The following is a 23,833-nucleotide window of genomic DNA, read 5'->3' as shown; positions in this document are numbered from 1 at the left end:
ATGGTATGCGGGCGTGCATCACAAATGGGCATGCAAATGATTTGTGGATGAATGGATAGATGAGTGGATGCGTTGTGTGATCTGACTTTTTTAAAAACGATTTGTTGATGCTCAAAATGGCCCGGCCAATATTGAGTGCAACTTAGTGATTAGATGTGCTGAGTCTTCAGCAGAGAAGGAGGCTGAGGCCCTTGGTGAAATGGGTTGGTGAGAGACCTGTAGAAGGTAAAAAGAGGAGAAGCAATCGTTAAGCTTCGGACACCGGTGTGGTGCCGGCCGAAGGCTCTCCGATGCCTAAGTAAGTTACAAGTAGTAATTCTGGCAGAGTAACAGTAAAAATGGGAGAATAGTTCTTGGTTTTACCTGGGTACTGTTCCCTATTTATAGGGAAGTGAAAGTGGGAGCTTTGCACAAAGTTCCAATGTGGGACTTTGTGCAAGCCGTTGTGGTGACGACACGTGTCCTGGAGATTAGGTTTGGTAGCTGAGAGCTTCGGCAGGTGTCTGGCACCTCGGAAGTGTGTCTTCCTTCGGCATGGGAGAAGGCGTGGCTGCCTTGGTGCTAGTCGCTTTGATGCTGGGTTTGCTCGGTTCATTATGGTGTAAACACGATTGTAGCTGAGAGAGGAACACGTCTCGGCTGTTAGGTTCACAGCCTGAACTACAAGGTCATTGGAGTGGTGAAGACGGTTGCTATGTTGAATAGGTCGCTGAACTCGGTAGCTTGGCGATGGTGGCATTGAGTTTGGTAGCTCAGTGGGTTTAGACTGCTCAAGAAATGCGAGTATCTGAAGGAATCTAGATAGAAATGATAGTATTCAAGAAAATGCTTAAGAAAGGCGGGTATCAAAAGAACTTTCTTGTTAATATATTGATGGATGGAATGAAGTGGGGATTGCCCACAAATCTCAGAATGACTTCTGGGATTCTTTGCGATAGTTCTTGATAGTTACTCTTATTCCTAAGAAAGCATTTTAAAGATACATGATAAAAGATAAAGATTTTTGCTCGATGAGGCTTTTTGATTTTGTGTTGGACCCTTTGAGCATTGACGGGGGTCCTCTATTTTTAGGCTTGGTAATCTCTTGGGCCGAACTAAATTCCTGACCATTATGCTGACAGACGTCCAATCACCTTCAAATCTTCCTTTAGACTCTATTGTTCGTGATTGGTTAAAATGAGTGGTGGAAAAGATAATCTTTAGTCAAGTTCTGACAACTTGGGCGGTAGAAAAGGTAACCTTCGGTTGCGACTAGTCGATAACTCCATACTCATGCAGCCAGTCAACATACTTTCGGGCTAAGTAACTTTTGGGTCACTGGTTCTCTGCTTGAACCTCGAACACTTCTACTCAGTCGTTCATCTCCTAGTATTTCTTTCTTGAAAGTCCATCTTGTTTAAGCCCAAGAGTGTTAAAAATCGGGTCTAAACACATACTCCAAACACTAAAGAGTATAGAGAAACTATCTTAATCAGCAGTGCCACGATTAATACAACTGACAGCTCATCATTGGTCTTCAATTCGAATTGTTAAACTACCCTACAATGACGTGGAGTGGACAACAACGTGACAGCTGATGATTGGTCTTTAAAAGCAAAAGAAGAGACGTGCATGGATTGGAGGCATGGCGGACCATCACAAGCAAACAGAAATGTACGTGTGGGGCGACATCACAAGCAAACAGAACGTGAAATGTCTGTGTGGTGAGTGAAACAGACACACCAGAGGCATATTGATTTTTCTTACCCACCGGTTGAGAGGCTTGAGATCCCAATGTGCTAACCCCCATGCGTCAACCACCTTACAACAAAGACCTAACTTCTCATCCCCTCAAATAAGTTAGTGAATATGTAAATTAAATTAAAATTACCTCTCTACTCTTTCTTTGAGAAACTATTTGTCATGCTTGTAATTGAATCCAAACTCGCGTCCCATCAATCGAAAATGTCTATTAACAATATTAGTAATGCTATTTGAAATTTTAATACATTAATGTAAGGTATTTAAAAGCATTTCCTTTTTTGTGACATTTTATCCATGTGTTCTTAACAAAATAAAAAGAAAAAAATTGTTTCGCCGTCGTTGAATCTCCAACACACTCGACCACAAGAGCCACATAAGGTTGGTATAAATTACAGTTAGGACTATATTAATTGACTTGACATTGCCACCTCAAGAATCACATAAGGTAGTATAAAATTATGATATAAAAATCTGATAAGAGTAGCATTATTAATAATTATTCATCTAAAACCACCTCTCAATAATTTTAATTTAGAGTTAAACCCAATTTAGAGGTGATCTTCCTTTCATATAACAACTTTAAATCTACAGTTCAAGAACTATATGCCTATACTGTATAAAAATATGTATATGGACTGCGCATTTTCTCTTTGTTTTCTTTTTCAATTTTAACATGTCAACTCTCCCATCCATACTCCTTAAAAACAAATCAAATAAATATTCCTATTATTGTTATCGTCTTTAAACTTAAAGCTCATCACTTCCAATTTAACTAATTTAATCAATACTAATTCAAAATAAACAAGGCTAAAAGTGACTTTTGGTACCTATAGTTTGGCACTTCAACTATTTTTGACTCTATAGTTTCAATTCCGTCAATTTTGCCATTGTAGTTTCGTATTTGTAGCAATTCAAGGGCATGTTAGTATTCTTGTCAATTTCTTTAACGATGCAAGGGCCAATTTCATCAACTCAAAACCCTTGAGCGTAAAAGCTTGTCTGAAAATCTCCTCATTTCATATTAGGGCTCGAAATTCAACCACTAATCCCAATTTTTGAAGAACCTTAAACCCAAATGACCAATTTCAAGCCATAATATGAAATTAGGGGAGTTTTAAACGAGCTTTTATGCTCAAGAATTTTGGGTTGACGAAATTACCTTTTGCACCGTCAAAGAAATTGACAGGAATACTAACTTATCCTTAAATTGCTATAAATACGAAACTACATGGTCAAAATTGACGGAATTGAAACTACATGGTCAAAAATAATTGAAGTGCCAAACTACAATCACCAAAAATGACTTTTAGCCAACAAACAATAATATTTACCGACTCTTTTGAAAGAAATATCCAATATTAATTTTGTATCTTTATATTTTCTTAAAAAATTACAAGACTCCACGTTAGTCGTCAGCTTCACTAGCTAGGTTGCAAGTTGATCATAGCTTATACAATTCATGTGGAGCATAGGTGTTCATTTGCACGCACGTGGCGGGTAGCAACCCCCGCAAACGCACACATGAATTGAATTGAATGTTTTGCAGGAAGGTCTTTCATCAAGTGTCTGCTACATGTATATATAGAGAGCTTCAGCTCTGACTAAAATGCCAAGATCAAAACATATACAGATTCTTAAATTGTACGCGTGCCTTTGAGTGAGAGAGACATTAATAATCTTGGCTATCTCTTTTTTGTTAAGGAGTGAGAGAGATATTAATATAACAAGATGGTTGTGAAAGTGTATGGTCCAGTCAAGGCAGCCTGCCCTCAGAGGGTTATGGTTTGTCTTTTGGAGAAAGGAGTGAATTTCGAAATTGTTGATGTTAATCTTGAGGTGGGAGAGCAAAAGCAACCTCAGTTCCTCTCCCGTCAGGTATTTTATATGTGTATGTATGTATAGAGTAATGTTCTCTTGTCATACTTATATTTACGCAAGAAGCAAGGTGGTTTTGTTAATGTTACAACAATTTGTTGAGCTAATAGATATTATTTGTCTTGCAGCCGTTTGGTCAAGTTCCAGCAGTAGAAGATGGTGATTTCAGGCTATTTGGTAAGACCCTTAATATAATCATATAAATGGTACAGTGCTACTAATGATTACTATCATAACATGTCTATTTATGTGACTTGCGTAACTTTTTCTTTTATGTCCAGAGTCTAGGGCTATTATCAGATACTACGCAGCCAAGTACGCCGACCGTGGTCCCAACCTATTGGGAACAACCCTGGAGGAGAAGGCTCTGGTGGATCAGTGGCTGGAAGTAGAAGCTCACAATTTCAATGACTTGGTTTACACTCTGGTACTTCAACTTCTGGTGCTGCCTCGCATGGGGGAGCGTGGTGACGTGGCCTTGGTCCATGCATGTGAGGAGAAACTGGAGAAGGTGTTCGATGTTTATGAGGAAAGATTATCAAAGAGCAGCTATCTGGCTGGAGAAGCTTTCACTCTGGCTGATCTGAGCCATCTTCCAGGGATAAGCTATCTGATTGATGAAGCTAAATTGGGGCATTTGGTGTCTGAGAGGAAGAATGTGAATGCTTGGTGGAAAGACATATCCAACAGGCCTGCTTGGAAGAAACTAATGAGCCTTGCTAGTGACTACTAGATATGAGATACCCCCAGTATTTCATGTGGAAGAAAGAACTGAGAGAAAGAAAAAAAATAAAAAAAAGAGTAGTTAATAAATTAATCTTCTGTTATGCTTATGTGAGAAAATTACCCCCAAAAAAAGGCTGTGTTAAAGAGAACAACATTTTCCTTTTATGTAATGTATGTGTGGCAAATTTGATTGTGTCAATGAAAAGGAATAAATCTTTTTTTTTTCAATTAATTATTTACCCCCCCTTTTTTTTTCTTTTTATTTATTTATTATTTTTTTTTTTTGAGGTCCTTTCCTATTGAAAGGGGCGATATCATATTAAACTCACACACACAATACGGATGCTAGGACTCGAACCCAGGACCTTGCCTGAAGGAGTAAATACTCCAAACCACTACACTAGTGGGTCCTTTGCAATTATTTACCCCTTAAGAATTTGATTACCTATATATATATATATATATATATATATATGGATGGGGGTACAAATATTTTTGACGCACATTATTACACACATTGTAGACTGCTAGATTAAAGCACATTCAGCGGTTGAGATTACATCAATTATAATAATTAATTGTGATTACCACAACAAATTTGGTACTTAATGTTTTGTTATTCTCTCTCCTCTCTCCTTTCTACATTATCGTGGCGTTCCTTTTCCCCACTTAACTCCGCTTTCTCTCACTTAAATCAATTTTCTCCTTCCAACTTCGTTTCTCTCTTCTTCTTCAGAAGTTCTTCTCCTTCAAACTCCGTTGGGAACTCATCAGCTCCCAACGGTATTACTTCAGCTGGTTGATATTTTGATGACTCATGATTGCTTCAGCACAGGTATTACCGAACGGCAAGTTGGGGGACGTTGATCAAAGGGGTGCCGAAGGGCACGGAAGAAGGGAGAACGACAGAAGCCTTTTGTGTCATTTCCCACAGACGGCGCCAAACTGTTGATGCTCAAATGGTTCAGCCAAGATTGAGTCCAACTTAGTGATGAGGTGTGATGGATGATGGATGAAGGTGAGGACCTTCACCAAGTGTGTGAGGATTTGGGCAAACGATAAACATATAGAAGACAAGATATGGCTACGTCCACGGAGAAGGGTGTTCTCATTATGATAATGTTTGTTTACATTTGTACAAGGGGATTAGACCCAAATATAAAGATAACAAGTGAGAAGCACAGCCCAGAGATGGATCCAGAAGAGAGAGTCCAAGGCCTAAGGGTCTAGATCCAAGACCCGGATCCTCTTCTAAGGAAAGAGCAGTCTTCTTTTATAGGTGAGGGGGAGTTTTCATCTCTTGTAGTTTTCCGATGTGGGACTCCTCTTGCTTTGCTTAGAGTTGTGATTTGTGGTGATGTTTCTTTGGCTAAGGTGATGACCTCTCAAAGCATGGCACTCGAATGATCTAGCCTAGCTAGTTGCTCGGTCAGTTATGGTACAAACAAACATAGAGTTTTTCGACCTTAAAAAAAACATAGAATTCATTTGAGTAAAATTAAACTCTCACTATAAGCATAGACATACGCCTCAGAATCCATGATTTTGATTCCGGTATCGCTGGCTTGGTGCGTCTGAGGATCATATAAAACCAAATTTGGATCTTCGGAAGAAGTACCAGGGATAACCATAATCTGCCATTTGCTGTTAATCCAAAAGGCCGGGCTAAAAGTGCATTTTTGGGAAGAAGAATCTGCGGGTCATTTTCCAAGTATCCATTTCAAGAACCCATATGTCATAAGAACAGTTCAGTTGCCCATGTTGTTCATGGAACAATGAAAGTGATTTCTCAAACACTCTAAAAGGAATGTGATATAATCCTTTTAAACTCCTCACTGCCCAAATCAAAAGAAAGAATGAAAGTGGAAAGTTGAAAAAGCTCAGTTGTAATCCAATACACAACCCCATTCAAGAATGCACAATTGTATTTAGGAAAAAGGACATGGTATGAAACAGGAGGAACTGCGCAAATTCTTCTCTAAGCATTCAGTTTAAGGCTGTAAACCTCAACCCCAAACATATTTTCTTTGCATGCAAACCTCATCACCCTCACAACCTTATGGTCATTTTCGCCACGATGAAATCCGAACCCGATAGCAACGACATAGGTTGTATCTTGAATGACTCCTATGGGAAGTCTTTTGATTTTTTTGATTGACGGATTCCATAGATATATAGAATTCTGCAAACTATCAGAGATGCAAAGCAATCCATTGCAAGAACCATTAACGACATGAAGAATGTGTGGCACAGGAACACTTAAATCAGAACACTTGGAAAATGTTTGAACACAACAGATTGAAAAGTAATTTCTTGTTATGCTAGTGTGGATAAGTAGATAATCACTTTTTCTTTTCTTTTCTTCATGATGGTTCTTTCGATATGGGCGCTTATGAAATCAGGGCTGCTTATTAAAAAAGGTATAGCCGCCCGGCTATATTTAATTGTCTTTAAAAACAGTATAGCCGTGCGGCTGTACTTTTTTTTCCTAAATTTTTCAAACAAAAATAGTATAGCCATTTTATGCTCAAGGATTTTAGGGTGACGAAATTGCCCTTTGCATCGTCAAAGAAAATTGACAGAAATACTAACTTGTCCTTGAATTGCTACAAATATAAAATTACAAGGTCAAAATTGACGGAATTGAAACTACAGGGTCAAAAGTGAGTGAAGTGCCAAACTACAGGGACTAAAAGTGACTTTTAGCCTTTTTTATATTACATTTTCCTTATATTTTGGTGTTGGTCCCTTTATCCGATACTTTTGTTGTTCCGAGTCGAACTGCTTTGGAGGGTGTAAGGGATGTCGAGTCAACACCAATGCCTCAATTGGATTTCTGGCCTACGAAGGGATTCTTTCAATTTTTGAACAAAATTGAAAGTTGGATCAGGTTGACAAGAATGGGCAAGCTCAGACTGTGCCCTGAAGACTTGTTTCTTCTGCCTTGATCACAGATTGCATAGGCGTGCCACCATTGCATATGAGACCAATGCAATAGGTCTAGTATATGTAGTGTAGGATATCAGTTTGTTGGACTTCGCACTTGCTCTGAACTTTTGCTCAAGCCATTGTGCTCTAATGTGGGTACTGGCTTGGATAAGTTCTTTTCTGTGCCTCAGTCAAGAGGACTTCAGTATTCTTTCATTCGTCCGTTGTTAGTTTAATAGATAGGAACAATACCTGATCAAACAAGGAGTAAACTAGCGTTGTGGTTAATGTTACCCTATTTGGCTTCAAAAACTTAACTTAGACCCGAGATAACCCTTAATTGGGTCAAGAGTTCAGCCGATTCGGGCCCAGCCATATAGTTCGAGCCCGAATGAGCCCTTACTTTCAGACTGATAAAGCCCTATTCGAGCCTAGACCTTTATCTTAGGTCCAAATAATAGGCTTGAATAATACAAAGGAGGGAAAATAAATTATTCTACAAGAGTATATAAAGCAACTAAATAGCATATATTGAAAGAGATAGCTAAGACAATTTTCAGAAAGTGGAGAGATTTCAGATGTTAGAGACCCCTCTATCCAATTCTGGCTTGATAGCAAATAAAGATAAGAGCCAAAGATTTCTCCATTTAGCTAGTTTCAAACACTAGTTACAATATAGAAAAAACTGAAGATTTCTCTGTCCAGTTTGAGTAACAAGTATGTTTACAACAATTCAAACTGATTGTTTAAAAGAAATCATACCATAAAGATGGCAGAGCGACAAAAGATAAACGCAAGAGTAGTCAACTAGTTATCTGAATATTAAGTAAGCTATTTGAAAAGATCTTGAGGTTTTTTCAAGTGTTTTCAAGACGTTGTGTCTGGTTTTGGAGAGATAGTGCCCTTTTGCTGTTGCGGAGCCTCTGTATTTTAGGCAAGAATTCCTAATGATGAAGGTTGGAAAAGGATATTTGGTTGCTATCCCAAGTTAGTTGTCGATCTATCTTCCTGAGCCGATCTATATGTGAGAGGACATAATATCTCGAACAAAACTGCTGGCAAGAGATGCTTTTATGACATGTATCTTTTGTAGCTGGAAATCTAGTTGATAATCGGTTTCTTCTGGTTTGGTGTCTATTATCTAGCTTGCTTTTCTTGTTGGGAGAGAAGGTGGTCAAGTTGCCATTAATGGTGACAATCCTTCTTCAAACCCTTAAGTGGGTCAATGTGCAACGGTTACTAATTTTCTTAACTTTTAGTGTGGACCAATCTTAGCACTGTGGGCTTCTACAAAGTTCTTATCCACTGATGGCCCAAAATCAAAAGGTTCTTTTTGTCGTTTCTAAAGGTAAGATATTGGGTCTGGACTTAATAAGTCTTTTTCGAGAATAAAACCATTTTTGTCCCATTTTCCAAATATGGTACAAACATTTGGTAAATTATAATTTTCAGGGGAACTCTTGTTGCATTACTTTCCCCAAGTTTCTAGGCAAAGAAAAGAATCCTTCCGCAATGATTTGTTTTATTTCACTTTATATATTCACAGAAAATTAAAGAGTTCCTTCCTCAGAGGAACTCTTCTTGTTTTTCTTTTTGCTTAAACAAAAAGTACAATTAAAAGTAGGATTAACTCGCCAACGGGCTCTAGCCGAGTGGAAAAGGGCCTTAACTTGCAGACCAGTGGTCTCATGTTTGAAACCTCATAGTATCTTAGTAGTGTATATGTGTGTGTGAGAAACCACCATGCCCTTGTTGTTTAGGCTATCGCTTGTATTATTATTATTATTATTTTAAAGTAAGATTGACTCAGCAGCTTTGGAAGTGGATTTCGAATGCTTCAGTTCCAAATAAGGTGAAGGTGACCTCTAGGAAGCTTGCCCTAAATATTTTACCCACTAAAGATAATAAGAAAAAGAGGGTGGTGGTTTAGGCGATCTGGATACACAAACATGTCTGCAATCGATACTGGAGGAACAAGGTGGACCCACACGGGCGGTTGGCGAGGTGTAAAGCTAGAGAGCAGTCCTTTTTGTACAAAAGTTGTGATTTCACAATGTTATTTTTGAGGCAGATTGCTTGTAGATTATATCTGCTGTTGATGATATGGAGAAGCATACCTTTTATATTGCATGCATTATCGAGGACGTCAAGGCAGGTATTAAAACCCATATAGTGGTTTTGGTTTTGCATCTACCCGTCACCAAGTGCACGAAGCTGCTCTGCTCACCGCCTGGTTGTGTTCCGTTATCTTGTGGTACTCGGTTTGAATTAATGGTTTGAGGAATCACCAGACATATTTCATGATGCTTTGTGTTTTGATCTGTGTAATAGGGGTAAGGCCTTAAGTCCTCCCCTTTTGTTTCGATGGAAGCTTAATAAAACTCCTGCTCTTTGTAATTCAACAGATACAAAAAAAGACTATTTCCAAACATGTCAAATTTTTGTCTAAAAAGGAACCGCCGTAGAACTAAAACACCAAATATACCCGAGTTTCTTCACTAGTCTCAAGGCAAGAATCAAGATTAAGGAGTCATCTTTCATCATCTTCTCTTTTCACTGTTTCATTTCACTTTATCTAGGGAGAAAATGATACTCATTAATTAAAAAAACTCCGGTAATTAGTCGCAAAAATCTGTTTCATTGTGATTTAAAAAATCATAAAATCCTATTCACGGTGTTCCTCAACACCCGTTATAAATTTATAAGAGATATTTCATTGCTTAGAAACAGAAAGTTTCGTATAAAAATAAAAATAAAAACAGAAAGTTCTTGAGTCACTAAAAACATTGATGATATATTGTGCATCATCCAAAAATTTCCATACTTTTTGAGCGTTGAAACAAATATAACCTAAAATATATATGCTAACAAGTCGGGTATGATGGATTCGTAACATCTTAAACAGAAACTCCACTAGGTTGGTTGCCCAATTTCAATTCATGGCATGTACCAAGGAATCTAAGATAAGAAGAAGCTGTCCAGAGACCTATACACCTTCAAATGAAGAAAACAAAAAACCAAAACAGAAGAAAGCCAATTGACACACGCACGCACCAAGGGGCTAGATAACGACAAATAGATTGTAGAATGGAACTGTTAAATCCATATTCAATCAAAGGCAGATTGGTACAACATAGAATTCAGTCGAGTAAAATTAAACTCTCAATATAAGCATCGACATACCAGCAAGGCTTCATCATTTTGATTCCAGTGTTGGTGGTTTGGTGCGCCTCAGGATCATATAAAACCAAATATGGACCTTTCGAAAAAGTACCTGTCATAACCATAAGAAATCTGACTTTTCCTGAGTATCCATTTCAAGAACCCATACGTCATAAAACCAACCCGATTGCCCATCTTGTCTTCGTCGATGGAAGAAGGAAATGATTTCTTAAACACTCGAATATGAATGTGTCGGAAACTTGTGCGTACATGATGTAGCATGATCCTTACTTCATGAGGTAGCATGATCCTTCTAAACTCCTCACTGCCAAAATCGAAAGAAAGAATGAAGGTGGAACCTTGAAAAGGCTCTCTTGTACTCCAATACACAACTCCATTCAAGAATACACATTTGTCTTCGGAAACACTAACATCAGGAGGAACTACACTAATTTTTCTCCAAGAATTCAATCTAAGGCTGTAAACCTCAACCTCAAACTCTTTGCGTTCAAACCTCATCACCCTCACAACCTTATAGTCATTTTTGCTACGATGAAATCCGAAGCCGATAGCAACGACATAGGTTGTGTCTTGAATGACGCCTATGGGAAGTCTCTTGATTTTTCTGATGGAGGGATTCCATAGATATATAGAAATAAAATCCGACATGCAAAGCAATCCATTGCAAGAACCAATAACGGCATAAAAATGGGACAAAGGAACCTTTACATCCAAACACTTGGAAAATGTTTCAGCACAACAGATTGAAAAGCAATCTCTTTTGCTGGTCTCGATAAGTAGATAATCACATGCTTTTTTCATGACACTTGTTTCGAGATGGGCGCTTATGAAATCAGGGCTTCTAATCAAAGTTTTCCGAGATTGGCAAACACATCCGCACTGCAAAAGAGATTTCACGGGTAATCTTTCAAGGATTTTAAAAAAGATTTCTTCGGGCAACACTTGTCCGTCTCTTATTCGTCTTCGTCTCCTTTCATACATGAGGGTTGTTGACATGTTGAAAACAAAACTGCCTATAGAAATCAACTGGTTTTATGCCAATAAGTAAAGCCAAATTAGAAATCATTTACCCATTCAAACAAACGTGAGAAGAAGTTTGAAACTTGATGACTTATTCAATGGTTTAGGCCCTCAACAATACAGATAAGGCACTATGACGAGAAGGAAAAGAATTCCTTACCGACAAAACTTAAGTAAGGAAGGACAATCCAACGGGGTTCCAAGTGGGTGAGGAATAATGCGACGGATCATGGATTCTGTGACAAATACGCGAACCCTAGCTCAGTCATCAAATTGAGAATGAATGATAGGCTCTCTGTCCTCTCGCATCCCATGGTGGAATTCGTCTGAACGCCATCAACTTCAGGTAATTTGCCTGTTGAGTTTAGGGTTTTATTTTGTGGTTTTATACACTCATCTTCCAGGTCGTGTAAAACGCCCGTAGTTTTGGCATTCATAAATGGCTTCATTAATGAAACTGTGGGCACGGTCCGGTTAAGCCCGAGTTCTCATCTAAAATGGGAACTGAAACCGGTACTATTCATTCGGTCCAATTCAATTTAGGTTTTTTAAAATTAAAATGTCTAAGAGAATCGAACCGAACCAAACCAACCCGGATAACTTTTGAAAAACCTACCGTTCATATAAAGAAACAACGAGGTCATTGGTTTTGCTGGGTTTGTTGGGAAGAGAAGTTCAAGATTGTCAAGGGGTAGCTTCTAGGCCTTTTGTGTCTACATGAGGGTTGGGAACAAAGTGTCATTCATAGAGATTTTTCTTGGATTTTTACTGGTTAGCGGATGGTAAAAACTCTGTTCTTAATTATGTTTTGTAGCCGGTTACAAAGTTTTTTCTTGTAAAAAGAAAAGAAAAAACAATGTTTATATTTTGGTTTGACATGATGGGCGGCCGTTTGCTGTGGCTGGTCAGAAAGGGTTGCCAGAGGTGGACATATGGCATTGCGTGATTGACTTAGAAGGAGTGGCAATGTAATTTTTAGGTTTTATAATTACATTATTATAAAATTACATGCTATATTTTAGTTATTGACCTTTATCTAGATGACGAGAAATTGACTTATTATCTACCACAATAATAAACTTCCTATTGGGTTTAAACCAAAGCTTCCATTTGTGCTTTATATATTGAGGGACCCACTGAATAAAGGATATAAATCATCAAGTTTCAAATTTCTACATGCATGGTATTAGAGGTTCTCACGTTTCGACTTTCGATTTTTGCATAGGGTATATAGGCTTACTTGGTGGTTATCTGATCTTTATGTTGCTTAGTTGAAGTTCCAACCATGAATTGGGTGGGTGATGTGTTTCATAATCTTTTGTTGCAGTTGGTTTCTGTTCATGGTGTCTAAATGAATTGTCGTTTTAAAATGCTCTTATTTTCTTGTTAAAACCAGTTGTGTTCTGCAGGCATTTTTGTTTTCAACATTTCAACAATCCTCAAGTTTGATAGAATGAAGAAGACTAGTTAGGATGCTCGAAGACATCTTTTTTGAAATCCTTGCAAGATTACTTGTGAAATCTCTTTTGCGGTGCAGATGTGTTTGCCAATCTTAGAACACTTTGATTAACAACCCTGATTTCATAAACGCGCATCTCAAATTAAGTGTCATGAAAAAACCTGTGATTATCTACTTATCCACACCCGCACAAGAAATTGCTTTTCACTCTGTTGTGCTGAAACATTTTCCAAGTGTCTGGATTTAAGGGTTCCTGTGCACGAAAGTGTTTATGTCGTTACTGATTCTTGCAATGGATTGCTTTGCCTCTCTAGTTGTCGTTCTATATATCTATGAAATCCCTCAATCAAACAAGACCAAGCTTACAAAACTTTTGTCATTGCTCTCGGGTTCGGGTTTCACCGTGGCGAAAATGACTATAAGGTTGTGAGGGTGATGGGGTTTAGACCCAAAGAAACTATGTTAGACGTTGAGGTTTACAGCCTTAGACAGAATGCTTGGAGAAAAATTAGCATAGTTCCTCCTGATGTGATGTTAGTGTTGTTAAGATTTCAGATGGATGGATCCTTGGCCCACCACTAGCAACATCGATATTGTTCCCAACTTAACCACCTGTTTAGCAAGTGTGAGGTTTTGTACAAAAAGCCTCGATGTTATTAGGAGTGGAACCATTTATTATATGAGACTTTATATTTTGTTAAGTTTTCGATGTGGGACTCGTGTATTCTTCAACACTTCACCTCACGCGGGACCACTTTTTAGTGAGCCACATGTACAACCAATTCTACATCAGTCACTTTTATCTTTTCTTTTTTTAAATTTTTTTAATTTGGAGTTGTGTATTGGAGTACAATGGACCCTTCTCAACATCCCAATTTCATTCTTTCTTTTGATTTTGGAAGTGAGGAGTTTAAAAGGATCATGTTACCTCGTGCAGTACCCGCAGTTTTCGAACAAACTCCGATTCGAGTGTTTGAGAACTCACTTTCATTCTTCCACCGAAGACATGATAAACAACTGGGCTGGTTTTATGAGTTATGGATTCTTGAAATGTATACTTGGAAAAAGACCCACACGATTCTTCTCCCCACAAGGGTATATGTATCATGTTCACTGGGGTTCACAGCAAATGGCAGATTTCTTATGGTTGTGCCAGGTACTTTTCCGGAATAATCAAATTTGGTTTTATATGATCCCCAGTCACAGCAACCCAGCAATACCGAAATCAGAATGATGAAGCCTTGTGGGTATGTCGATGCTTATTGAGAGTTTAATTTTACTCAACTGAAATTCTATGCTTAAGCAAATTTTTGTGCGTTGTATGTTTCAAGTTCCATTTTACAATTAGGTGGTTATTTATAACTTGGGTTATCCACTGTAGACGTCCTTGAACTTGGCTCCCAGTTGTAATTGGGTTTGTGAACCTTTTTTTGAGACAATTAGGTCCGTTAACTCGATAAATAGTTCCAATTGGGTCATACTATCCAACTCTGTCAATTTATCTGTCAAAATGAGAGGGTAAAAGCGTCCTTTCGGGATCTCAAGCATGAAGACAATCCAACACACCCATATGAAACTAAGAAAACAAAACCCAGAAGAGGAAGCAACTCCTCTTCCTCTGCCTTGCTGCTGGTTATCAATTAGGTACTTTTTTGCTATGTAATTAGGTCCTAGTAATTTTCTTCCTCTTCTTCTCTCTTTTTTAAAAATGAACAAAAAACTAGTATTTGAAGAAAGAAGAGAATCCATTTTCAAAGCCAAAGAGCCCCAGCCTCTTTGAGATGAGGAATTAGAGTGCCATTGATGTGAGAGGCCATTACTGTCCATAGCACCCACAAGCTTTCCACCAATGAAGACCACATGATTAAAATTTTACAAAAGCAATGCAAACAATTAATCAAAAACCATTCCAGTAGTAGAATCACCAGAGGTAGGTTAATTGTATATAGAACAAAAAATTCATGCACTCCAATATAAACCTTACATAGCCAGCCAACAAAACCAAGCACATGACCAACAATACCAACCGAATCCAATACCACAAAGACGCTAACTTTTTCGAGAAAGAGGGCTCCACCAGCCCCTCAAACCCCTCCGCCGATCCGTAATCGCCATGATCACCCCTCAACTTCACATAGTGCCCTTTGTCATCTTCCCCCCAAATTCTCATAATCAGCTCCTGCACCACCTATCCCTGATCCTCACGTTCATCATAGGTCAATGAAAAACCTAGGACTTTGGTCGCACAAATACCAATTGGCCCCCTTTTCAGTTAGAAACTATGAGAAATTTGGGGAATTTGGAACCCTAGGAGAGAGAGTGTGGCGAATGTGAGGGGTTTGGTGATCAATCAGAGAGTCGCATGGCCATGAAGACTGGTAGATGCGCAGAGGCAATCAATGGAATCAATGGGCTCATCTCTCTATGTTACGTGTTGCAGGAGAGAGGGAGAGACAGAGAGGGAGAGCTGTGAGAGAGAGAGAGAGATTTGGATTTGGATTATTTATTTATTTAATTATTTTTTCTCCGTTTTTTCAGTTTTTCTTTTCAATTTTTAAAATTTAAAATATTTTAATTGAAATGGACTGTTTTAGCCCTCAAACGAACAACCAAATTGATAGAAGGACTCAATTGGAATGGATGAGAGAGTTGAATGACCTAATTGTTTCAAAAAAAAGTTGACGGACCCAATTACAACTGGGAGCTAAATTCAGGGACGTCTATAATAGATAACCCCTATAACTTATACTTGCCTTTGATTGAATATGGATTCAACAGTTCCATTCTGGAATTTTTGTTTGGCATTATCTTGCCCCTTGGCATGTGTGTCACTGACAATTGGCCTTTTGTTTTTGTTTTTTTTTTCCCATTCTAGAATTATAACATAAGTCGCCTCCATAAAAGGTTTTGGGTTTGAGTCCTAGCATAATAGTGTCCGTTTAGTGTGTGTGAGTTTAATATATTATCGCCTATTTTTAAGGAAAAAAAAGAAGAAGTGATTTTCTAAGAAAGATGTGTTGACTTTTTGGTCCAATTTGTACATGGGTTTTGAGGCTTTTAAGAATACATCTCTTGTTGCACTTTATATACAGAAAATTTCATTTGAGAGATCCCTCAAATAAACGTATTTAAGCATTAAATAAGCCCAAGGTCATGATTCATGACCACTTGTGCGTCTCTTCTTCGCTTTATTTGATACTTGAGGGTGCACATGTTAATGCCAAACAGAAATGCCTACATAACTCAACTGATTTTAACAAGAAAATACAAAGCATTCCAAAATGGCAACTCCAGACGCCATAACCAGAAACCCACCTCATCAAAAGCTCATGAAACACAATGCAATTCTGACACACTTCCACTTAGGAATATAATCATATATCCAAGAAGTAAATGGAAATTCCAGACACCATAAGTAGAAATCCACCTCAACAAAAGCTCATGAAACACAGAAAAACACAACTTACTCTATATGGTTATGGGCATGCACTCTTACTGTTGTTTCAATAACATTGCTAAGAACACCAAAAGCTTTCCGCTATCTTACTCCTATCAAAGACATGCCAAACCACCCAAAACATATCTATTAAAGACATTATGGCTGCCCTGCCATGACCATCATGGCCATGGTTGCATCACCAGAAGAGAAGAGTGCAAGGATTTTGGTTCTTCAAGTTCTTCATTAAAAGCTAACTGTCAAATGTTTAAAACAGATCTATCAAATACATGAATATCAGTCCACAAGCTCCAAATCAGTCACCAATTTACATCTAACATATGACTCGTCATTATGGGACACCAAAAACAGAATTCACTACACACATGTATAACTGGAGCTCAGAACTAGAAATTCAGTTTAGTAAAATTAGACTCTCCCTATAAGCATCGACAAACTGAGAGTGATAACTCAAGCTGATTCCGGTATCCTTAGCTCTCCACAACACAGGATCACATAAAACCAAAATTGGGTCACGTTGCATATTTCGAACATGCCTAACCAAATGAAATTTGTTATCTGTTCTAATCCCCAATGGCCATGCTACAGATTCACATCTTGGAAGAAGAATCGTGCGGTTCATTGTCCAAATATCTGCTTCCACAACCCATATGTCACAGTACCAAACATTGTCATCTTTTCTTTGATGGAACAAAGAAAGCGATTCTTCAAACACTTGAACAGTAGGTACGGACGCCACTCCGAACAATATATCTGGAAGCATAATCTTTTGAAAAACCTCACTGTCCAGATCAAAGGAAACAATGGAAGTGCAATGTTGAGAAGGCTCCACTGTAATCCAATACAAAAATCCATTGAAGAATAAACATTTGGGTTGAGGAAAACGGGCTTGTTGTGAAACAGGCGGAGTTGCAGTAATTCTTCTCCAGGTATCCAATCTAAGGCTGTAAACCTCAACTGCAAAGAAATCTTTCTTGCGTGGAAACCTCACAACCCTCACAACCTTATAGTCGTCCCCCCTCTGATGAAACCCAAACCCAAGAGTAACAAAATGGGCAGTTTGCAGGATGTGGCAATCGGGAAGTTTTTTGAATACTCTGATTGATGGATTCAACAGATATATAGGACTTGCCAAATTCACACGCCAAGTAGCGGAGATGCAAAGCACCCCATTGCAAGAACCATAAACTGCATATGAGACATGTTTGGGCCTAGGAAGCTCTAGATCAAAACGCTTTGTAAATTCTTCAGCATCATAGACTGAGAAGCCACTTACATCATACCCAGTGTGGATAACTAGATGATCACATGCATTTTTCAAGACATTTCTTTTGAGATGGGCGTTCATGAAATCAGGGTTGCTAATTAAACCCTTCCAAGATTTGCAAACACATCTGCACCGCAAAAGTGATTTCATACTCAATCTTGTAAAGATTTCAAACAAGATCTCTTGGGGAAAGTCATCTATCTTGCTCACTTGTGCGTCTCTTCTTCTCTTTCTTTGATACTCGAGGTTAAACATGTTGATGCCAAACAGAAATCTCTACAGAACTCAACTGATTTTAACAAGAAAATACAGAGCATTCCAAAATGGCAAATCCAGATGCCATAACCAGAAACCCACCTCAACAGAAGCTCGTGAAACACAATCCAACTCTTGCACACTTTAACTAAGGAATATATTCAGATATCCAAGAAGTAAATGGCAAATCCAGACGCCATAACCAGAAACCCACCTCAACAAAAGCTCATGAAACCCAATACAATTCTTGCACCACTTCAACTAAGGAATATAATCAATCATAAAACCAAGAAGTAAAGCATACCTCATCTTGTTACTCAATCAAACAAATGCGGGAATTCAAGACACCCTCAATCGTCCATGCCACAAAGAAAAGAACCATAAATCTATTCCCTCTCCTCTCTCATGGCGGCTTGGCTTCGTTCACAACCGACCTTAGTTTGCCTGTTGAATTTTCAGGTCCCGTTTCTTTGGTTTTTGCTGGTATGATTCTTAAGCGTTTAGATATTAATTTGAGCTTTTTGTTTTTCTTTCTTGGAGTGGAGGCTGGCTTATGAGTACTTGGGTTTCATTTCATGCACTTGCCTTAAAACGGGGCCGTTTTGCAGCAAAGACTGACGTCTTCTATTCTAACGGGAAAAACAATGGATAAGGCTACGAGTGAAGTTGCCAAGCAAAGTTTCCAATTTCGCCTCTTATGTCGTTGGTATTTTGTTTTCTCATCCTTGTCTTTTGGTTATTTTTTTAAAGCTTTTTCCCTTCTTGCCCACATCTAGGGCTGTAAATCAGCACTATCTTTGAGTTTGGCTTGAATTTAGTTCATTTAAACTCGGTTCATAATAGAAACAAGCCAAGACGACCGTGATTCGCAAAAGAAACAAGTCTAGCCAAGCTAAAATTTTATAAATTTTAAACAAGCTAAGATAGAGTACTTTGATATTCGGCTTGGCCTCACTCGATAAAATTTAAACAAGCTAGGCTTGACTTGAGTGCTTTAATATTCGGCTTGGCTCGTATACACCCCTTCCCATAGAAAAACACTTGTGTAAAATAGAGATAGCACACAGCCAATCACAGCATGCCACACGTGATAAATTTTTCACTGCACATTATGTAATTGGCTAGAGATAACCAAACAGTGTTATCCCCGTTTCCCACAAGATTTTCTGCTACCAACATCCTTGAATGGTTGAATTTTGATATGGACCATATGGCAACATGGACCCACTATGCTTCTCTGCATTCAATAGAAGGGGCTGACAACAGGTGTAGTGAAAGTTGAAATTAAGTTGAATCACAAAACAATGTCACAGCTTTGAAGTGGAATCATATAACCCTTTAATTTTATAAATTCTTGCTGCAATAATACATATAATAATATACAAATTTATGCTTTACACAGATTCTTTTCTCTCGATAAGCAATTCTAGACTTTTGATGTCAAGGAATCAGTTTTCTGAGCTCTAGTTGAATAAGAAGAGGTTCTTGAGGGCCGAATGAGGGATTTAGTATATGCAATAGGCAAAGCAAGTAATTTCTTAGCTTTGCTTACATAAGCCCTTCTTGTGAAGTTGTTGTAATCGTTAGCTTCTATCTCATCCAATATTTGGCGATATAGAAGTAGGGAAGCCCACACCTGCAACAGGTGAACATTTTGATCAGAAGGGTCAAATTTTGTTGGTCTCTCTAATAAGATTTTTCCTTTTAACTAAGGAATCTGGAATTTAGATAAACATCTTAATAATTGTACACGTGTCATAATTTGGGTGAATTCCATACACCATGTAGGCATCTAAAGTGGTGTAGCGGACACACACAATAATTAGAATGGTCAATTAAAACCAAATAGGACATCATATCTTTGTGAGCATTTGTTCCATATTTAGTACTAAAATATGTGAGGCTTACCGGCCATCTGCTGGCTTCACTCAACTCTGTCACACCCTTCTCTGCCTCGTCGAAGAACATCCTTGCCCTCTTAATTTGATTCTTCATGAAACTCCTCCACTTGTCTGTGACCTTTCCAGCATATATGTCAGAATCAGAAAGCCCTGCTTGTGCAAGTTCATCTTGTGGTAAATAAATTCTTCCTCTCCTTGCACTGGTCAAGAAAATGCTTATAAGTGGGATACAAAATGAATGAAAGTGTGAGCTAATTACTACTAATGATAGAGTAAATTCCAATAGTAGATGACAACCCATGTGATCTTAAACAAAAGCAAAGTATTTACAAAGGGGAAAAACCAGCTCCCGCACAATTCAAAGTATAAATACTCCAATCCTAGTTGACTTTTCCATTCTTCATTTTAAATTTCTTTCTCTTCTTTTTTTTTTTCCGAGTGTTATTTGCTCTTTAATGCTATCAAGAGAGAGAGAGAGAGAGAGAGAGAGAATGAAGTCTGTTAAAAGATTCCATTTGCAACTTCATCTCTTCTGTCGCTCTTATTCAACTAGAGCTTAGAGAATTGTATCTTGGAGTCTTATGTGACTTTCAAAAGCAAGAACTGAAAATCAGACTCTCAGGGTCAGCTATAATTGGATAGCCTACCAGTGAGTTACAGGCCAGCAAAAATTGGATAGCCTACCATTGAATTATAAGCCAGCTTCACTCTATAGTTTTGGGCACTGCTGTTTCAATAACATTGCTGATATGATTGGAAAAATTCAGCATATAAATCGTTAATGCTGTATACTTACTCCTCCCCAACATCCCTGAGAATGTTTGTGAGCTGATTCGCAATCCCTAACGCCAAGGCAGCATTATATACACTCTCTGTTGTTGCTTGTGATTCAGGTGAAATGCCCATAACTGGAACACTCATTAATCCAACAGTCCCAGCAACATAATAGCAGTAGAGATATAGTTCATCGAAGTTTTGGTATATTGACTTCCTAAGGTCCATTCTCATTCCTTCTATCATATCTTTGAATGGCTACAAAAAGAGCAGAAGATAGGGTCAGAACTCAGAAGTTCATGGGCAAACAAAGCTTTAAAATAAATTCACAAGCTTAATCTTAGTTTGAATTGAATTATCAATCAAATTGAAAAGGGAACTGTCTGATGGATGAAAATGGGTAGGTATTAAACTCAAAAATTTCCATGCATTAAAGAAATAGTGCATTCTTGTATGTGATGTACCAAATAGTAACTTGAAAACAGAGATAGCTGGTAAAATCCATTTCAGCTAGACATCTATAGCTTGATGCTCGACACTTCTTGGCTGGAAGCATGTAGATCACACCTACAAGCTTAGCTCTGAATTCCTTTTCACATTTCAAGATATAGTTCCCAAAGAAGAAAGGTAAAAAGACAAAACTGGTATTATCTAAATAAGAAAGTAGATCTTTAGTCGAAACATGATGCATAGAACAGTTTAAAGATTAGCCTTATTTGAATTCATACAAGACTTTGGCAGTTATTCTTACCTGAATGTCAACGGGAAATTTGTTGACTGTATCTGACAAAGCAGCATCGAGCATATCAAATGGACGACCTTGGAAAAGATCTTCTAACCTCGACTCCCACCTATCTAAAGCTGTTGGTGTTATGTGTGAGGCGTTAGGCCCATCAACAAGCTCATCTGTCCTCCTACACCACACTGTATGTGCAAGAGATCATCATAAGAACAAAAGAGGAAATATGTTTTTGCACGTAGGTTGAAGTTAAGAACAAACATCCATAGCAATATATGTTTAACAGAAACATGTACTAGAAGAGAAGAACAGAAAGAACAAGAATTAGGACAAGTTGATAAGATAACCAAATCATTCTTCCTAAACAAGATTCTGCCTACAAGTAGGAATATATTGATCTCATCATTTCTTTTTTAAGAAAAAGAAAGAAAGAAAAAGAGGTACTTCCAAAATACTAGTGATAAAATGGAAGGAAGCACATTGTAGATCATTTCTTTAGCACAGAAAATCACATTTTGGTAAATCATTTATTTGGGACTTATTGCCCTGTCTCTGTGTTACTAGATGAAAAGGGAGCAAATATACTGAGTTACAAATAGATAATACAGATTTAGCACACACATCCCAAATTATAGGTGAGCTACCATATGATAAAATATTATTTTTTCTAACAAAAGCAAGAAGCCCTTTTCCTAGGATTAGGTCCACAGTTTAAAATGAATAATAGTCATAGTCACTCACCATATATTGCCCAGATGGCCCTTCTTCTTTCAGGGGTCATAAGCAGAGTTCCTGAAACGTGAAAAGCAAAATAGAATTCAGTGAGTGACTGAAAAAGATTACTAATGCTGCAATTAGATCACTACTTCTTGACCACAAAAAGAATAAAAAAGATCACTACTTTAGCTGCAAAGTTCATGCCAAAATTACTTTGAATAGCAAAAATCATTTAAGAGAAGACCAACCCAGATAAAAAGTCTTGGCATACTCTGCACATACTTCTCCACATCGATCATAAGCATCACTCAACAAGCTCAGATTCCCGGGAAGAACAATATCAGGCTTCACATCAAGATCTCCATTAGAGTTCAACTGCTTCTTAACCAAGGCTGCCTGCTTTAGCACGACATCATAAACCTTCTGTTCAGATGAGACAGCTATTTCTCCAACCGGGTTAGCCACCACGCGTGATAAAACCGGAAATTTGTTTTCACTGCCTAGGCCAGAGCTCCCTACAGATGAATACTTCACATCTGTACTGAGAGAGCAAGATTTCCATTTCTGTTTCCTACCCATCTTTGCTCTAATCGAACTTCGATTTCCCAAAGCAAACCTTGATGAATCTAAAATCCCAAAGAAGTTGAACACCTCTGTATTGGGGGAAACCACCCATAGTAATGCTACAGACATGTTGTTTGAACTTGAAACCTCAGCCACCAAACTCTATCCAGGTATGCCTTGTCGTCTTACACTTCGCTTCTCAAACCTTATTTCACACAAAACTCATTTCAGTTTCATCTCCTTTGAAAGAAAGGTAGTTCAAACTGCCCAAGTAAAATGATTGGCAAAATTTGCACAAAATATAAAAGTATAGAAGCTTAACCAACTGCCTCCTCCAGTTACCCAAACAGAAAATAAAGGCATTAATAACATTACCAAGAAGAAACTCACAAGTGGGATCTCAAACTCAAAAAACAAAACAAAACAAAAAAGAATATGTTCAACAACTTGACATGCAAATGTTCACTGAAATGACTGAAACAATTATTTCTAAGCAAAGTGCCCACTTTGTATCATGAAAAGCTCAGCAAAAATCTGGCCAGAGAAATTGCAGGACATAGAATTATGGTGACAGAGAAGCACCACATACCTATTGGGTTGTTGTTGCTGTTGCTGCTGCTGCTTAGACCCACTTTCAGCAGCTCCCAATTAATTAAAACCAAGTCCAAAGCATCAACATCATGACCAAAAAAACTAACAACGGCCACTATGACCTTCCCTCAAAACCTGACCCACCTCAACTCTCCACTCTTCCAGACTCTCTCCTTCTCTCTCTCTCTCTCTCTTACTACAATGCGTCTGGTTCTTGACTTCTTTCTTTATTCAGTTTCCTACAAAAATGTCTTCTTCTTTTTCCATTTTATAAATGTCCTTTTTTTCTTCTTCTTTTTGGGTTTTATTTTTCTTTTAATTTTAATATATTTTATACGACCTTTGTCTGTCACTTACCTTTGGGATTGAGATTCACTGATTCAGTTGTTTCTTTCACTTCCTCGGTTCTTCCCTTTTGGTTCAATAGTAAGTTGCAATTTTATTTCCTAACATAAATGCTGCAAATGTCTCATCCCTTTCTTATTTCAATTTCAACTCAAACCTTGTGTCAAAATTAAATAATAAAAAATTCAATTCGACCCATGTACAATCTTGGGTTTGACTTGTGACCCGGATTAATGGAATTCTTGGTAGTTAAAACTCTTTGACTGTCAATGCATTTCCAATATTAACA

At 38.0% G+C, this 23,833-nt stretch overlaps 4 protein-coding genes across 4 annotated transcripts; 1 reads left to right on the top strand and 3 right to left on the bottom strand.

The window, feature by feature from the left end:
* On the top strand, window positions 3,337-4,583 carry LOC18782821 (glutathione S-transferase F12). The gene is made up of 3 exons (XM_007215891.2): window positions 3,337-3,618; window positions 3,747-3,795; window positions 3,900-4,583. The coding sequence occupies exons 1-3, from the start codon at window positions 3,472-3,474 to the stop codon at window positions 4,349-4,351; spliced, it is 648 nt and encodes a 215-aa protein (XP_007215953.1). The 5' UTR covers window positions 3,337-3,471; the 3' UTR covers window positions 4,352-4,583.
* Window positions 10,055-11,329, bottom strand: LOC18782707 (F-box/kelch-repeat protein At3g23880). Its single transcript, XM_020560784.1, has one exon. It carries the CDS (start codon window positions 11,254-11,256, stop codon window positions 10,510-10,512), a length of 747 nt encoding a protein of 248 aa, XP_020416373.1. The 5' UTR covers window positions 11,257-11,329; the 3' UTR covers window positions 10,055-10,509.
* Window positions 16,595-18,452, bottom strand: LOC18782107 (F-box/kelch-repeat protein At3g23880). Its single transcript, XM_007215998.2, has one exon. The coding sequence runs from the start codon at window positions 17,911-17,913 to the stop codon at window positions 16,786-16,788; it is 1,128 nt and encodes a 375-aa protein (XP_007216060.2). The 5' UTR covers window positions 17,914-18,452; the 3' UTR covers window positions 16,595-16,785.
* LOC18783695 (phytoene synthase 2, chloroplastic) lies at window positions 19,187-23,597 on the bottom strand. Its single transcript, XM_007215345.2, has 7 exons — window positions 23,198-23,597; window positions 22,293-22,813; window positions 22,069-22,119; window positions 21,340-21,512; window positions 20,611-20,846; window positions 19,822-20,014; window positions 19,187-19,549 (listed from the first exon to the last, which is right to left on the bottom strand). Exons 2-7 carry the CDS (start codon window positions 22,735-22,737, stop codon window positions 19,340-19,342), a joined length of 1,308 nt encoding a protein of 435 aa, XP_007215407.1. The 5' UTR covers window positions 22,738-22,813; window positions 23,198-23,597; the 3' UTR covers window positions 19,187-19,339.

This window comes from Prunus persica, chromosome G3 (assembly GCF_000346465.2).
Source record: "Prunus persica cultivar Lovell chromosome G3, Prunus_persica_NCBIv2, whole genome shotgun sequence".
NCBI lineage: Eukaryota > Viridiplantae > Streptophyta > Magnoliopsida > Rosales > Rosaceae > Prunus > Prunus persica.
This window is presented reverse-complemented; position numbering and strand designations above follow the sequence as displayed.

Excerpts from the sequence above, each read along its gene's own strand:
- LOC18782821 (XM_007215891.2), top strand. The coding sequence starts at position 3,472 with ATGGTTGTGAAAGTGTATGGTCCAGTCAAGGCAGCCTGCCCTCAGAGG. Across the intron at positions 3,619-3,746 it reads CTCAGTTCCTCTCCCGTCAG|CCGTTTGGTCAAGTTCCAGC; the intron begins GTATTTTATATG and ends TTTGTCTTGCAG. Across the intron at positions 3,796-3,899 it reads TGGTGATTTCAGGCTATTTG|AGTCTAGGGCTATTATCAGA; the intron begins GTAAGACCCTTA and ends TTTTATGTCCAG.
- LOC18783695 (XM_007215345.2), bottom strand. The coding sequence starts at position 22,737 with ATGTCTGTAGCATTACTATGGGTGGTTTCCCCCAATACAGAGGTGTTC. Across the intron at positions 22,120-22,292 it reads TGCCAAGACTTTTTATCTGG|GAACTCTGCTTATGACCCCT; the intron begins GTTGGTCTTCTC and ends TTCACGTTTCAG. Across the intron at positions 20,847-21,339 it reads AATTTCCCGTTGACATTCAG|CCATTCAAAGATATGATAGA; the intron begins GTAAGAATAACT and ends CTCTTTTTGTAG.
- LOC18782707 (XM_020560784.1), bottom strand. The coding sequence starts at position 11,256 with ATGAAAAAAGCATGTGATTATCTACTTATCGAGACCAGCAAAAGAGAT.
- LOC18782107 (XM_007215998.2), bottom strand. The coding sequence starts at position 17,913 with ATGTTTAACCTCGAGTATCAAAGAAAGAGAAGAAGAGACGCACAAGTG.